Source organism: Rana temporaria, chromosome 11 (genome assembly GCF_905171775.1).
Source record: "Rana temporaria chromosome 11, aRanTem1.1, whole genome shotgun sequence".
Taxonomy (NCBI): domain Eukaryota; kingdom Metazoa; phylum Chordata; class Amphibia; order Anura; family Ranidae; genus Rana; species Rana temporaria.
The window spans coordinates 12,029,571-12,045,315 of NC_053499.1; the positions used below are offsets into that span (position 1 = coordinate 12,029,571).

Below are 15,745 nucleotides of genomic sequence, written 5' to 3' on the forward strand. Positions count from 1 at the left end.
TCTTTTATTTTCTGTTCTATTCTTTTCTTTTCTATAATATTCGATTCAAATTCAAATTTATTCTATTCAAAATTTGAATTTCAGAAAGCGGTTATTGTTGTATTCTTTCTACTCTAGTCTTTTCTATTGTTTATTCTGTTCTTTTCTATTCTATTTTATTCTTCTATTTTCTATTCTATTATTTTCTGTTCTATTCTATTCTTTGATATTCAAATTCAAATTTATTCTATTTGAAATTTGAATTTCGGAAGATGCCTATATTCATTCTATTATAGTCTATTCTCTTTGATTCTATTGTAGTATATTCTTTTTTTTTTTTTATTCCATAAGTCTTTATTGAGTATATAATAGTGCAAAAGACAACAAGAAAATACATTTTGAGCACATAAAATGTTCAACAGTTCAGAACACAGAATTTTTACAGGTATGAGCAAGATAAAAGGAATGGTGTAGACATTATGCATATGAAATAAACTGAAGTTTGCCTGATGTATTGGTATAAGCAAAAAAAATTCATCCTTTAGTTGTGTACCTGTATTCAGGGTTCAGGAAGGGAAAGGATTGACCTAGGAGGGGGAGGGGGGGGGGGGTAGGGTAAAAAAAAAAAAAAAAAAAAGAGAAAACAGAGAAAGAGAAAAAGAAAGACATGTGTGGCGCGTATGAGAGGAGAGAATCGGCTAAACCATCAATCTCAGAGTAGACAGATCTGCGGTTCAGGCATTACAAGTTATAGGTTTTGTATTCTGGGGTGCTCTTATACTCAAGCCATTTGTACCAAGTCGCATTAAATGTAGTGATCCGTTCCTGCGCAGTGCTAATGAGTTCTTCAATTCTTTCTATGTTAGTTAGCCTGCGAAACCACTCTTTCTTTGTTGGTGTGATAGTTGAACGCCAGTGGCAAGGAATACAGTGTCTAGCCGCGTTTATCATGAACATTGTGAGGGATTTCAGGTATCTCCTTCTGGGGATTAAACTATGGTGTAGCAGATATTGTGTCGGTTCTAGTCGGAGGTCTTCTGATGTGATTGAGGTAATAGTTTCATGAACCATTTTCCAGAAGGGTTGGATTAATGGGCATGACCACCAAATGTGAAGCATCGAGCCTTCCCCTGCATTGCATCTCCAACATTTGTTAGAGATTTGGGATGAAAACTTATGGAGCAAGGTGGGAGTTCTGTACCATCTGGTTACAATTTTATAGCCACACTCTTGGGTGGCAACATTTAGAGAGCCCTTGTGGGCGTACATAAAAATGGTTTCCCATTCTGCTTGTGTGAAGGTCAGGTTGAGATCTTTTTCCCATGCCAGACAGGGCGCACTGGAGAAGTCCGCATCGGTTTCAAATAGAGAATTATACAGTATAGAAATAGTATGTCTTTGTGGTTTATTTTGCAAAACCAAGGTCTCTAAAACTGTGGGGGGTCGAGACCAGATACGGATAGGTTCTTTAGCAGTCAAGAAATGTTTGATTTGCAAGTATTGCCAGTGTGAAAATACAGTCGGCTTTAGTTCTCTGTTCACTTCATCTCTAGTTAATAAGATACCAGACTTAAAAAAGTGCAGAATCCGTTTTTCCCTGTGTGGCCAAGTCCTGGGAAAGAAATTACGTTCTAATCCAGGAGGAAAATCAGGATTGTTGTTTAGGGGGGTAAGTGGGCCTAGCCATGGTGACGGGCAGGTTGCTTTGAATGTGGTACGAAATATTTCTAGGGTGGGGCCAATGAGAGGATGATGTTTGGCAGCTAAAGGGTGGTGTTTCGGGTTGATCCAAGGAAGATTTCTGACTGGTTGATCAAATTGTGAGTGCTCCAATGTGACCCAATCCTTTATTGAGTGGTGGTTGTTCCAGTCCACTATCCTCGCTAAAAGGGCAGCTTGGTGATACTTACGCAGATCAGGAAGTGCAATCCCTCCCTTGTGTTTGGGTAAATTCAGTTTCGTAAATCTTAATCTTGGGGATTTGCCTCTCCAAATAAAAGAAGAGCAGGCTTGTCGAAAGGCGACAAAAAAGGCAAGAGGAAGTTTGATAGGGATCGCTTGCATAGCGTAAAGGAAGCGGGGTAGTATTGTCATTTTAATCAACGAGGCCCTGCCAAACCAGGAGACATTTAAGGAGCTCCATCTCTTGAGATCTTCTTTAGTTTCCTTTAGAATTGGGGTAAAGTTTAATTTGAATAAGTCAGGTAAAGATTTGGGAATCACAATACCCAAATATGTAAAGGAATTTTCTGCCCAAGTGAATGGAAAGTTCTTCCTACAAAGGTCCACCTCACCCGGGGATAACGTAATATTTAACGCGGTTGATTTTGAGTGATTGATTTTTAGATTAGATATTGCTTGGAATTGTTCTAAGTCCTGTAGTAGATTGGGTAGGGATATATGGGGAAGCGAAAGGAAGAGAAGCATGTCGTCCGCAAATGCGGCTATCTTGTACATTTTGTCATTTATTTGTATTCCCTTGATATCTGGGTTTTCCCGTATTCTATTTAACAAGGGTTCCAATGTTAGTACATAAAGTAAAGGGGAGAGGGGGCAGCCCTGTCTCGTTCTGTTTCGTAGTTTGAAGGCGTCCGACAGGTGGCCATTGACGCGTACTCTTGCAACCGGGTTTACATAGAGGGCTTGAACATATGATCTCATTAAGGGAGGGATACCAATATGTTTCAATACCGCGTCAAGATAGTCCCAGGCCACTCTGTCGAACGCCTTCTCGGCGTCTAGTGACAAAAAAAAGCCTTTTACCTTGTTAGAAGTAAGCCAATGGTGAACATTTAACGCTTTAATCGTGTTGTCACGTCCCTCTCTGCCTGGGATAAACCCTACTTGATCAAGGGAGATGAGGGAAGTTAGCAGTGGGACGAGTCTATTAGCTAGTATTTTGGCGTATATCTTAACATCTACATTGATCAGGGAGATTGGTCTATAGTTTGCAACCTGGGCAGGATCCTTTCCCTCCTTGGGAATTACAGATATATGGGCTTCTAGTAGTTGGGCTGGTGGGTTTTGCTCAGAGTGTAGGGCTCGGAAGGTTTTTAGAAATCTGGGTTTTAATATGTCTGTGAAGGTCTTGTAGTACATTAGAGGAAGACCATCCGGACCTGGAGCTTTTCCTACTTTCATGTCTTTAATGGCCTTGTCAAATTCGCATTCTGATATGGGCGCGTCGAGATCTTGTGCTACATTGTCAGGTATTTTTGGTGGGCTGTATTTTTGTAGGAACTCTTCGATAAGTTGTGATCTTTTAGCCGTATTGTGGGGGCATTTTGGGTTAGAGGGTAAGTTATATAGAGTTTGATAATACATTTCAAATTGCTTTGCTATCTCTTCGTTAGAGGAGTGTATCTTGCCTGTGTTGTCTCTAAGTTGGTGGATTGTGGCAGCAGCCTTTTTATCTTGGACCGCCTTCGCTAAAAGTTTACCACTCTTGTTACCTTGTTCGTAATATATTTTATGACGTAGTATGTATTGTCTTTTAGTCTTTAAGCTTAATTCTTCCGACAGGGATAGTCTGGCATTCGTCAGCTCCTCTAGGGTATGCGCTGCAATAGTTTGTTTATGAGCTGCCTCTAATGTCTGTATTTGAGCGATCAAGGATTTAATCCTCAACTGCTGGTCTTTTTTCTGTCTGGCTATTGCGGCGATGAACTCCCCCCTCATGACACACTTATGTGCTTCCCACTGGGACAGGAGTGAGGTGTCTCCATTTTCGTTCCGTAAGAAATAGTCTGTCAGTGTATCGTTAAAGGAATGTACATGGACCTGGTCTTTCAGGATAGATGAATTGAGTCTCCACGTTTTTGTTGTAGTGATTCGGTCTGGAAATATTAATGTCATAGTGATTGGGTGGTGGTCAGATATCAACATAGGCTCAATTGTGGCACTTTTCAGTAATTTTAAGTCTGCTTGAGATAGAAAAAAGTGGTCTATCCTAGAATATTTTTGGCATACTGCTGAAAAGAATGTGTAATCTTTGGTTTGCGGGTTTAAGGTTCTCCAGGCGTCATGTAGCATTAAACCTTGAAATTGAAGTTTAATTTGTTTCAGTGCTCTATAAGGAAGGCTCGACGCTCCGTTTGAAGTATCTAAAATGGGATTGAGAGGGACATTAAAGTCACCTCCTAGTATGAGCATACCTGAAGCAAAGGTGGTCAGCAATTGTTTAATCTTACGAAAGAATGCTACCTGTTTTGTGTTAGGGGCATACACACTTGCAATAGTGATCTGGTGTGATCTAAGTTTCCCTTTAAGAAATACGTATCTCCCATCTGGGTCTAGCATAGTGTCTTGTATTTGGAATGGGGTGTGTTTTGCTATCAGCACTGAGACTCCTTTTGTTTTCCCGTCAGGGTTGGATGCATGAAAAGCTAGAGGAAATCGTTTATCAGTAAATTTCGGTATTTTGCCTTTTTTAAAGTGGGTTTCTTGGGCGCATACAATATCGGCTTTGTGTTTATGGCAATCATTAAGCAGTTTAGTTCTCTTTTCAGGAATGTTGAGTCCTTTTACATTTATAGAGAGTAGCTTTAGCGCTAATGGAGTAGAGCGATGGTTATCAGGTGACATATTCGCACTGTAACAAAAATCTCCTCAGGAAAAGAGAAAGGAAAAATAAATAAATAAAAGTAGTGCAGAGAAGAAAAGAAGAAAAAAAAAAAAAAAAAAAAAAAAAAAAGGGGGGGGAGGGTTAGGAGCGGGAGGGGGAAAGGAGTTGGGCAGGGAATTCCGGGAGTAGACCTAAACCTGAAGGTCTGCTCTAATAGTACAACCCGGTAGTATCAAAGGGTGTAAAAAGTTACACCCCTTGTGTGGGAACAGTGTCCACTCGGATCAAGATATAGTAGGTGAAGTAGAATAGTGGTAGAAATTGTGATGGGCAAAAAAGACCAATATAATAGGTCTCCCTGCACCTCAGAGATTTCTCTATATATTAGGTGTGTGGGCACTCCGGAGCGGCTATCTAAAAAAATGGCGTATGTCAAGCTCAGGTGAATGGATGAATAGTAACTAGGGTAAAGGCTGCAAGACTACTTTGAGTTGCTAAGGGCACTACGTGAGCATGGAAAAGACATGTTAGTACGTTCTGTCACCTATAGACAAACTTCAGTTTAAAAAGTTTTTACTTCTTTGACATTTCTAATAGCGCTGTGAGCTACCGTCAGAGGGCCCTGGTGGGTATCTCAGGGTAAAATACAGATAAACAATCTCTATTAATCAAAAAAAAAAACTGGCGACACAACCAAAATAAGCAACTTATAACAATAACAGCTCCACCAATCGACATATTATCACTTTTACAGTTTTAAAGTATTACCAACCCTTTCAACTGTCTGTCTCATAGTTATTTTGAGATAAAACCTAGGCCTAAAACTGATAAATAAATTTGCCTGGCACATTATCCCCAATGAGTTAGTGATACTATGGGTAGTTTTATAGATTATATAGAAACGCATCATCTATCTTACTAATTTTGTTATAACTATATTGAATTGATACTTCTGTAAATAGTACCACAAATTACCTATTTAAAAAAGCAAAAAAAAAAAAAAAACAAACCCATAAAAAAGCAAAAAGAAAGACAGAATTATCAGATAGTGAGACATATCGCGCATGGTACCTGTCTCCGCAAAGTTTTCCGCCACCTACATCTCCAATGAGGATACCTTCCTTCAGGGGCGTAAGGTAGATTATGTTAACTTAATAATATATGCTAGCATATTTAGGACATTCTGAGAGTAGGGCGCAACTGTAGGATCTATACCTGGATCATACTTCCATTACCTTATGACCTCATTGATCTCTTAATATAATCCAAAGAGAATCAACCTATGATGGATCAATTATGCTTTTGACTGGATCTTAACTACGACAGTAACCCCCCCAGTCCTCCACCCCCCTCCTCCCCCCACGACGGGAGTATATTTCAAGAAACATGTATAGAAAATATAATAACAATGTAAGCAACCAGAGAAGAGCGGCCTCTAGTGGCCTAAACGTATATTACTGAAGATTAAGATTAAGATTGTTCAGAGTCAATCATCTCAAAACTCAATACGTGTACCCCTATTACTGTGTGGGATTATGGAACAGGTAACATGGGTCAAAAGGGGTACTTACAGCAAGTTAACCGTCTTGTCTGGTAAGTAGCAGGCATAATAGCAGTATTCAACAGAAGCATCTCAGTCCTGAATAATAATGAGTAAACTTGAGGGTCGCGTATTTCTCTTCATACGTAGCTTCTTGTTTACTTTGATTACCTGCAAGAGCAAAAAAAAAAAAGAAAAAAAAAAACGAAACTTGGGAGGGGGGGCCCAGGGAGGAACCAGCAAGATAGGGGTACATGTCCCCAGCAAAAAGAGGAGAGATACAGTTTGTCTATATGGTTGACTTGTCCTTGTCATTTCAACCAGTATAGGTTCTCAATAGTCTCGTGAAGCCTTTGTCTCTCATTTTCCTTTCTCCTTCCCCCACCCATGAGGTGGGATGTTTTCCATCTTATGTATAAATGTTCGTAGGCTTCATACAGATCATTACTGTGGTACAAAGGTTGAGATGTCAGGTGTCCATCTGATCAGGGCGGTCCAGGCGGTCTCTGCGTCTTGGTGGGGACAAGTCGGGACTTCCTCGGGCTGCTCCTCCTCTGTTGCGATGGGGCGAGGAAAGTCTGCGGCGCCGGTCTCCGGTCCTCTGTGCTCTCGGGTTGTTGGTACTGGTCACTTCGATCCAGTTGTCATGTATCATGAATGAGTTATACCACTCAGGGACATCTACAAATGGGATGTTCAGGGTTTCACAGAATGAACGAAGTTCATCAGGTGTGCGAAGCAGTGCCGTGTGGCCTCTCCATGTAGCAGAGAGACAGAACGGGAACTTCCATCTATATGGGATGTTTCTGGATCTTAGCTGTTCTAAGAGTGGTCTTAGAGCTCTGCGCTGTTGCAAAGTGATGTTAGAGAGATCTTGGTAGAGTTTAATCTCATTTCCGTTAAAAATGACCCTGTTTTTCTCCCTTGCCTTCTTAAGTATAGCCTCTTTTAGTGGAAAGTTGACAAGGCAGCACACAATATCCCTGGGGGGTTCATTGTCTCTCCCCCTAGGCCTGAGGGCCCTGTGGATTCTCTCGAATTCAATGGGGGAGTCAGGGGGTCTTTCCAAGAGATCATTGAATATCTGTGTCGCAGTTTGTTCTACAGGGTTCTGGTCTGCGCTTTCAGGGACACCTCTTACTCTAATGTTGTGCCTCCTTCCGCGATTGTCCAAATCCTCTATATGGCGAGTAATGTCAATTAGATGGGACAGATGTAGATCTGAGGACTTCTGGACCTGCTTAATGGCTTCTGCATGTCTTGCTGTGGATTGCTCCACTGCCCCCATACGCCCTGCTACACTCTGGATGTCAGCTTTGAGGTCAGATATGGCAGATTTAATGTCATGAGCCACTGCCTGTAAATCAGCTAGGCAGAGAGGTTGTGAAGGCTGAGGAGGAGGATGGAGTGATTGCACTGATTGGGCCTGCAGCCCCTGCGTGCCATGAGGTGAGCCATCCATGATGGGATAGGAGCCTCCTAGTGGGTCAAGTGATTGTGGGATAGCTGCTGCAGCGTGGCTTTCTTCCCTCTGTTGTTTAAACAATGCAGGGATGGTGGATGTGCCCTGTATGACGCCCGCTGTGACTTGCGGTCCGTCGGCGATAGAGCTGGAGCCGCCGAGCGGCGTGTGCTGCTTAGGCGAGGCCGCGGATGTGAGGCCTTCTCCCAGCGAGGTCCGGAACATCGCGGGGATACAAATGTTTTGCGGCTGGGCCGTGTTTTGTGGTCCGCGGGAGGCAGCAGCGCTGCGGTCGCCCTTACCCATCCGTGGAGCTCCTGTCCTGAGCTGTAAAGCTTATTTTAGCCGCTCCTGTGTGCCGGAGGACGGGAGTCACACGTCCATCTTGGTCCGGAGTTAGGCCACGCCCCCCCTATTGATATATTCTATTATTTTATTTTATTTCCTTTTCTAATCTATTATTTTCTATTCTATTCAAGTTCATTCTATTTGAATTTTGAGAAATGGTTATATTCTGTTTTATTCTATTGTTTTTTACATTCTATTCTATTCTTGTATTATCTATTCTATTCTTTTCCGTTCCTTTATTTTCTATTATTTTCTATTCTATTTTATTCTCTTCGGAAATTCTAATTTGATTTGAAAACTATTCAAATTCAATCTGAAAACTTTTCAAATTTGGAATATTGTTTTGTTTCGTTATTTCGGATTCGTTTAAATGTATTACTATTGTAATTCAGAACTTCATTTACATCTTAATTTCTGAATAACGAAAAATGTGTCTGGATTTCAATTCGATACGAAATGAACTTCACATTTCTACTTTGTTTAGAATGATCGATAAATTATTTACAGCATTTGCCAGACACAATGAAGTTGGACAAGAAGCAGTTCAATCTTAAACTGCATAAGGTTTTATTTACTGTTAGGGTGGTGAGGATGTAGAGCTCCCTTCCACAGTTGGTAGTTTCAAGAGTACAGTGTAGATAAATTTGTGTTTCTAAACACAATGTATTGGAATATTTATAAAAGGTAGTGATAAAAATACACTCACATTCAGTATAAAGGGAGTTGGAAAGAGGCTAAAGTGGACTTTTGTGGTACCGTATGTATAACTGATTACCAGTCAAGGTTATAAAGTTAAAAAGTATTTATTATTACAAAGATAGACAAAGTTCATTTACATATTCATAGAATAAATATATTATATTGTGACAATCATACAATGACTCATGTTTTACATTCTATTGTTACCAATAAAATATATAACCATCCACAGTATATGTATAGAGGCTCTACATGTTTCGAGTTTTTTTCGTAATATCTGCTTCCTCAGGAGCTATATACATGTATATTTTTTTTTTTGTCAGATGGTACATATGGATTTTTGTCACATAACTACACAGAAAGAACATTATTAGTATTATTTAATAATGCATATACTGTGGATGGTTGGATATTTTATTGGTAACAATAGAATGTAAAACATGAGTCATTGTATGATTGTCACAATATAATATATTTATTCTATGAATATGTAAATGAACTTTGTCTATCTTTGTAATAATTAGGGATGTCCCGATACCACTTTTTTAGGACTGAGTACAAGTACCGATACTTTTTTTCAAGTACTCGCCGATACCGAATACCGATACTTTTTTTTAAATGTGTCCCCAAATGCAGCCATGTCCCCCCACAGATGCAGCCATGTCCCCCCAGCCATGTCCCCCCCCCCATATCCAGCCATGTCCCCCCCCCATATCCAGCCATGTCCCCCCCCCATATCCAGCCATGTCCCCCCCATATCCAGCCATGTCTCCCCCCATTATCCAGCCATGTCTCCCCTTTTTTTAAATGTGTCCCCAAATGCAGCCATGTACCCCCACAGATGCAGCCATGTCCCCCCACAGATGCAGCCATGTCCCCCCACAGATGCAGCCATGTCCCCCCCCATTATCCAGCCATGTCTCCCCCCATTATCCAGCCATGTCTCCCCCCATTATCCAGCCATGTCTCCCCCCATTATCCAGCCATGTCTCCCCCCATTATCCAGCCATGTCTCCCCCCATTATCCAGCCATGTCTCCCCCCATTATCCAGCCATGTCTCCCCCCATTATCCAGCCATGTCTCCCCCCATTATGCAGCCATGTCTCCCCCCCATATCCCGCTTACCTGCATCCCCGCTACCGCCGACTGTGTAATACGCGCCGGGAACATTACAGCTTAGAATAGCTGTAATGATTGGCGTCGCGCTGCGTATAGACACTCCCCCCTCGCTCGGGATTGGACAGTTCACCCGAGCAAGGGGGAGTGTCTATGCGCGGCGCGAATCATTACAGCTATTCAAAGCTGTAATGTTCCCGGGCGCGTATTACCCAGTCGGCGGTAGCGGGGATGTGGCGAACGGCGGCCGGAATGCAGCGTGACGGTGACGGCGGCGGCGGCGGGGGGGGCAAGTATTCTATTTGGGTATCGGGGGTATTTGCGGGAGTACGAGTACTCCCGCAAATACTCGTAATCGGTCCCGATACCGATACTAGTATCGGTATCGGGACAACCCTAGTAATAATAAATACTTTTTAACTTTATAACCTTGACTGGTAATCAGTTATACATACTGTACCACAAAAGTTCACTTTAGCCTCCTTCCAACTCCCTTTATACATTTTGACAGGACAAAGGTACCAAAATGAATTCCCTTTTACAATAGCATGTCTACAAATACACACTCACATTCAGGTCAAACTGGGGGGAGCTGATATGTTCCCTCTGTGTTTCTTCTGGGATCGCTGTCTCCACCAATGTGAGTGGCTGGAGCCGCGATGAGGTCACTCCCACGCATTTGCCAGGAAGCCCTCCATTCTGGCAGGATACAGCGAATCTGCAGAGCGCATGCGCTGGTGTCGTCAGCAGCTACATGCAGGGTCAATATCTCCTAAACCTGCACAGTTTTGGAGATATTCTTTTTACCTACAGGTAAGCCTTATTATAATGTCCAAGTAGGGGATACAACCATTTTAACAAAAAGCTTTGGAGTCAATTAAAAAATGTAAGTTGCAATCGACTAGTGAACACGTGTTTAATAAAAAAAATAGTTCTATGTATATAAGAAAAAGCAAATCAACTTTATCCGATACGTCCTGGCAAAACAATACCTACTTTTGAAGGGACACTCTCTTCCCAAACTGACAGAAGTATTTTCATGGTGTCCCCCCACAGAGATACAAGCAGGACTGCGGCTGTACTCACCTGTGCAGGTAGTTAGTGACACCGGATCAGATTCAGTGGAATTATCGGCAGCTCTTGTATATATCAGGAATGTATATGTTTCTCCCGGGGTCAGATTCACTATTGTAGCTGATTGATTAATCACTATTGTATTATTTATCAGTGAAGATGATGATGTGACATTTGTCTGCACTCTGTATGTGTAAGAACTCTGAGATTCATCCGGTCTGATCCAATTTAAGGACTCAGAAGTTGAAGTCACATTGAAGTATTGTGGCTGGTTCACAGAATATGGTTCTAGAAAGTAGAATACACACATGTGAGCTTAATATAAGAGAAAGAAAAACACTTAAATTACATTGAAGGAGATACAATCTAATAGTATAAGTGTCAGGCCTCATACACACGACCGAGTTTCTCGGCAAAAACCAGCAAGAAACTTGCTGGGAGATATTTTTTTGCCGAGGAAACCGGTCGTGTGTACATTTTCGTCGAGGAAACTGTCGAGAAACTCGACGAGCCAAAAAGAGAGCAAGTTCTCTATTTCCTCGACGGGAATCTCAAATTGGCTCGTCGAGTTCCTGGTTGGGCTGGTTTCCGATGAGAAACTCGGGCGTGTGTATGCTAAGAAACCCACGCATGCTCAGAATAAAGTATGAGACGGGAGTAAAAGTAGCATTTGTAATGGAGATAACACATTAACACAGACTGAAAAGTGCAAATCGTCTCTCACCAAAGTTTTATTTAACACGCAAACACATGAGATTAGCAAAACCAGCCCCAAGAGTTTAGCCAGTGGAATCGAACTTCCCCTGCCGTTGTATGTGTTGTATGTCACCGCGTTTGAGAACAAGGAGATTTTGTCTTGACAGTGTGTACGCAAAGCAAGCTTGTCGAGTTCCTCCACAAGCCTAACAAGGAACTCGACGAGGAAAACGATGTGTTTCGCCCGTCGAGTTCCTCGGTCGTGTGTACGAGGCCTCAGGCAGGCCATAAATGGGTCCGTTTTTTTTCCGTTCAACTAGCGGGTTGAAAAAAAAGGGCTAACCTGATTCTCCCATCCACACACTTTATACGCGTGGGGGCACCCTCCCCGTTCAGTCGTTGTATTCTGAGAATTGGGAAATTTCCCCACCATCAGAATACACTGACCAGCATTGCAGGCTATAACCTGCAGTGCCAATCGGACAGGAAAAATACTACAGGATAGTTGTACAGAAGTGGATCAGTAGATCGTCTTCTCTAAGACCACAGTGGCCATACATGGATCGAAATTCAGCTGGTCACTGCTGAACCAGACAAATTTCAATACACGTGTGGCCAGCTTAGAGGGTTATCTTTGACTTCTGGGTAACTTTTTTGCCAGGAATGTAAAGGATTCAACCACCAGATTTTCAAAGCACTAAATAACTTTTATTGGTTCAAAACATAACAGTTTTATGAAATGTAATTATTAGAAAAAGCACGTCATCGTTAAAACCCATTAATTCGGTGGGTAGAAGTATTAATATGAGTGTATCTTTATTGTTTTGTAGTAAAATATCATAATAAATAATTATAATATTATATATATATTGAATAATCGAATTGAATGTAATAAACACATTAGGGATGAGTAATAGTAGGTTCTACTCCATCAGAAGTATCCCAACAGTGGAATACTGTAGATCAGTGGTACCCAACCAGTGGCCCGGGGGCCACATGTGGCCCGCAGAGCCCTCTGCTGTGGCCCACGACCTCCTTCTCTGGGATGGTGGATTGGCAAACCCAGATTGTGGTTTTCCAACCCACCATCCCAGAGCATCAGTGTTGTGAATGAAGACAGCAGTAGAGGAAGCAGGCGGCTGCGCAGCAGAGGTACATAAGCTGAAGCTTCCTGTATAGCTCTGGCTCCTGCCACAAGAGGAGTGATACCAAATGCACTCTGTTTTAACCTGCCGGTTTGGTGCGCTTTCAGACAGTTCTCCACATCTGCAAGATATAATAGAAGTCTATGGCAAAGTGCAGCTAGCCCCCAGGAAAGCCACAGGTGCACAGCGCATCAGTGTTAACCACTTAAGGACCGCCTCCTGCACATATACGTCAGCAGAACGGCACGGCTGGGCACAGGCACGTACAGGTACGTCGCCTTTAAGAGCCCAACCGTGGGTCGCGCGCGCAAAATTGGCGCTCTATTTTTGTTTATAGCGCAAAAAATAAAAACCGCAGAGGTGATCAAATACCACCAAAAGAAAGCTCTATTTGTGGGCAAAAAAGGACGCCAATTTTGTTTGGGAGCCATGTCGCACGACGCGCAATTGTCAGTAAAAGCGACGCAGTGCCGAATCGCAAAAAGGGGCAAGGTCCCTAACCTGCATATTGGTCTGGGTCTTAAGTGGTTAAAGCAGCTTTAGACCCCCTTTCATACGATTAGTGGACCCTCAATTCACCTGTATAAACAGACTTGTGACCGTTTACACCCACCTACCTCCAATTTGATCCCCATAAAAAAAAGGAGGGTATCTGTCCCCTATCATATGGGTGGATCGGAGGGCCCATAGTGTGGCCCGCGACCAATTACCAAGTCGCTTAACTGGCCATTGCTCTTCAAAAGGTTGGGCACCCCTGCTCTAGATAGCACAACCCTTTAATTTTCGAGCCACATGTCCTCTGAATGAGGGACCTCAGTAGCCCTCCTACCTATCATTGATTGCTCCACCTGTCTGAGACAATAAACAGCAGATTAGAGACCCTTGTAGTGGTTTCTGTAAAAATATGAAGCATTATACTGTATAGTCTCAGAACATTAATCTCATAATACACAGAGATGTAAAATAGTTTACAGATTTCTGGTCATGGGCAGACACAGTAGTGGTAATGATTCTAATATGCTAATATAAATAAAATACTTGTACTATGTATTATCTATGTGCCCTATTTGAGCCACATTTGTGGTCTACCAGCTTCAATGAAATCAGCAGTGATTTGTCTCCTAACAAACAGATATGATGTCAGTGCTACTGACCTTCCTTGATCCAATGTCAACTCTGCCTCTAATGCACATGGCCGTATAAACATCTGGGTTTTACCTAGAGGATGGTAGCCTTGTCCAATCAGAGGCATACTCATCTACTGACAGGGCAAAACCAATCGGAGCAGAGCCCTTTCCCTGAATGGGCACAGCCAGTTTCTGCAGAATTGTCCTTCCCCTGTCATGCATCAGTCAATGCAGCACTCTCCTTCTTCTGTTGGGCTGTAAACTGTTGGAGTGGCTCATTTTTCTTGCCTACCATATTTAAATTTGGTGCAGTTTTCCCTACCAAAGCCATGCCTTTTCAAGCTAGTTGCTGAGCCCTTGCTATGCCTACCTGCTCTCCAGCCTATGTCATCCATTGATTACTATGTATTGACATCTGGCTATTTCCTGGCTATTCATCGTTTCTTCCTTTAATTTCTCTGTACTAACTTCTGGTTATCCATGTCTGCTGCCCATCCTGACTTCTGGCTTGTTGCTGGTTATCCATAACTGCTGCCCGTCCGTCCTCACCTTTGGATTGCTCCTGACCATCCGTGTCCACAGCATGTCCTAACCTCATGACTGCTCCTGGTAACCTCTGACTTGTGGTACTTCGAGCAGAGGGAACCGTGGGGTCATGACCTTTGGTTAGCATGTAGTGAAGCCCAAACTCCCATCGGGGTAAGGGGGGTCCCTGAATAGCAGGTGGCTCCTAAACGCCTCACCCTAGGAGATCCCATATCACCAGCTCTTACATGGGACCATCCTCCTACTTCAGTGAGTCCTGATCCAACTCCTAGGTCTGTTCTTTTCAAAAGGATTCTGGTCTAGTTTCCATGAGCTCTCCCTTCCAGCACAATCAAGCATGGTTCCTACTCTGCAAATACATCTCCCAGGTCTAAACTGATCCATGGTATACTCTACCAAAAAGCGGCTATACTTCTTGGATAAGTCTACCTCTTCTTGCAGTGTAGCTGGAGGGTCAACATTGGTTTAGTTGGCATTCTGAGAGATGATAAGAACTTACTTGTGAAAACGTATCTGCTGACAGGTTTACTCTGATACCCCCGGGCTCCGACTGTCACCACAGTGATGGTGTAATTACTTCCAGATTTTAGGCTCTGGAGTGTGACATTTGGAGAGTAACTTGGCACAGTATTGGAGGAAGAAGCATTCCAATAATAATTTATATTATATGACTTTGTCAAAACAGTCATGTTTTCTGGTTCTCCCCAATTAAATGTAGTGGTGTTTGTCCCAATTGCAATAAAATGTATGCTTCCTGGTGGAGTTGGATCTGGGAAAGAAAATAAAAATTCAATAATTTTCAATTCTGGAGGCAAAGAAAAGAAATCGTTATCTTGTAAACTTTATCATTTTCCCTTATGCCTGTCTATGTGCTTACAAAAGACACAGCAGTTGAATTACTAAAACTGGAGCACTCAGAATCTGGTGCAGCTGTGCATGGTAGCCAATCAGCTCCTAACTTGTTCAATAAAGCTTTGACAAATAAAAACTGGAAGCCGATTGTTTTCAATGCAGATCTACACCAGATTTTGCACGCTCCAGATTTAGTAATCAAGTAATTTTAGTAATCAACCCATAGGGTTGTTATCACTGACTTAGTGCTAAAAATCCAGAATTATGATACATCCTGCCTGATTGCTCCGCTTAACCTCCCTGGCGGTGTTCCCGAGTCTGACTCGGGGTGGAATTTTTTGGCTACAATCGGTAACCCCGAGTCAGACTCGGGCTCGCCTCGCAGCATCCATAGGCAGGGTTTACTTACCTTGTCCCTGGATCCAGCGATGCCACCGCGCTGTGTGAGCGAGCGGGACCTCGCTCGATTCAAACAGTGTCTCTGTGTGCCGCCGATCTCCGTTCCCTGCGACGTTACGACGCACGGGGGCGGAGAACGGCGCCAAATTCAAAAAAGTAAACAAACACATTACATACAGTATACTGTAATCTTATAG

At 42.6% G+C, this 15,745-nt stretch overlaps 1 protein-coding gene across 2 annotated transcripts in view; it reads right to left on the minus strand.

The window, feature by feature from the left end:
* The window catches only part of LOC120917048 (receptor-type tyrosine-protein phosphatase beta-like), a 132,999-nt gene that overhangs the window by 81,681 nt on the left and 35,573 nt on the right, over positions 1 to 15,745 (minus strand). For both annotated transcript variants that reach the window (XM_040328048.1, XM_040328049.1), the window contains exons 13-14: positions 14,797 to 15,066; positions 10,796 to 11,071 (exon numbers count right to left, since the gene is read on the minus strand). In XM_040328048.1, the coding sequence (XP_040183982.1) occupies positions 10,796 to 11,071; positions 14,797 to 15,066 (546 nt within the window). The remainder of the gene's footprint in view (positions 1 to 10,795; positions 11,072 to 14,796; positions 15,067 to 15,745) is intronic.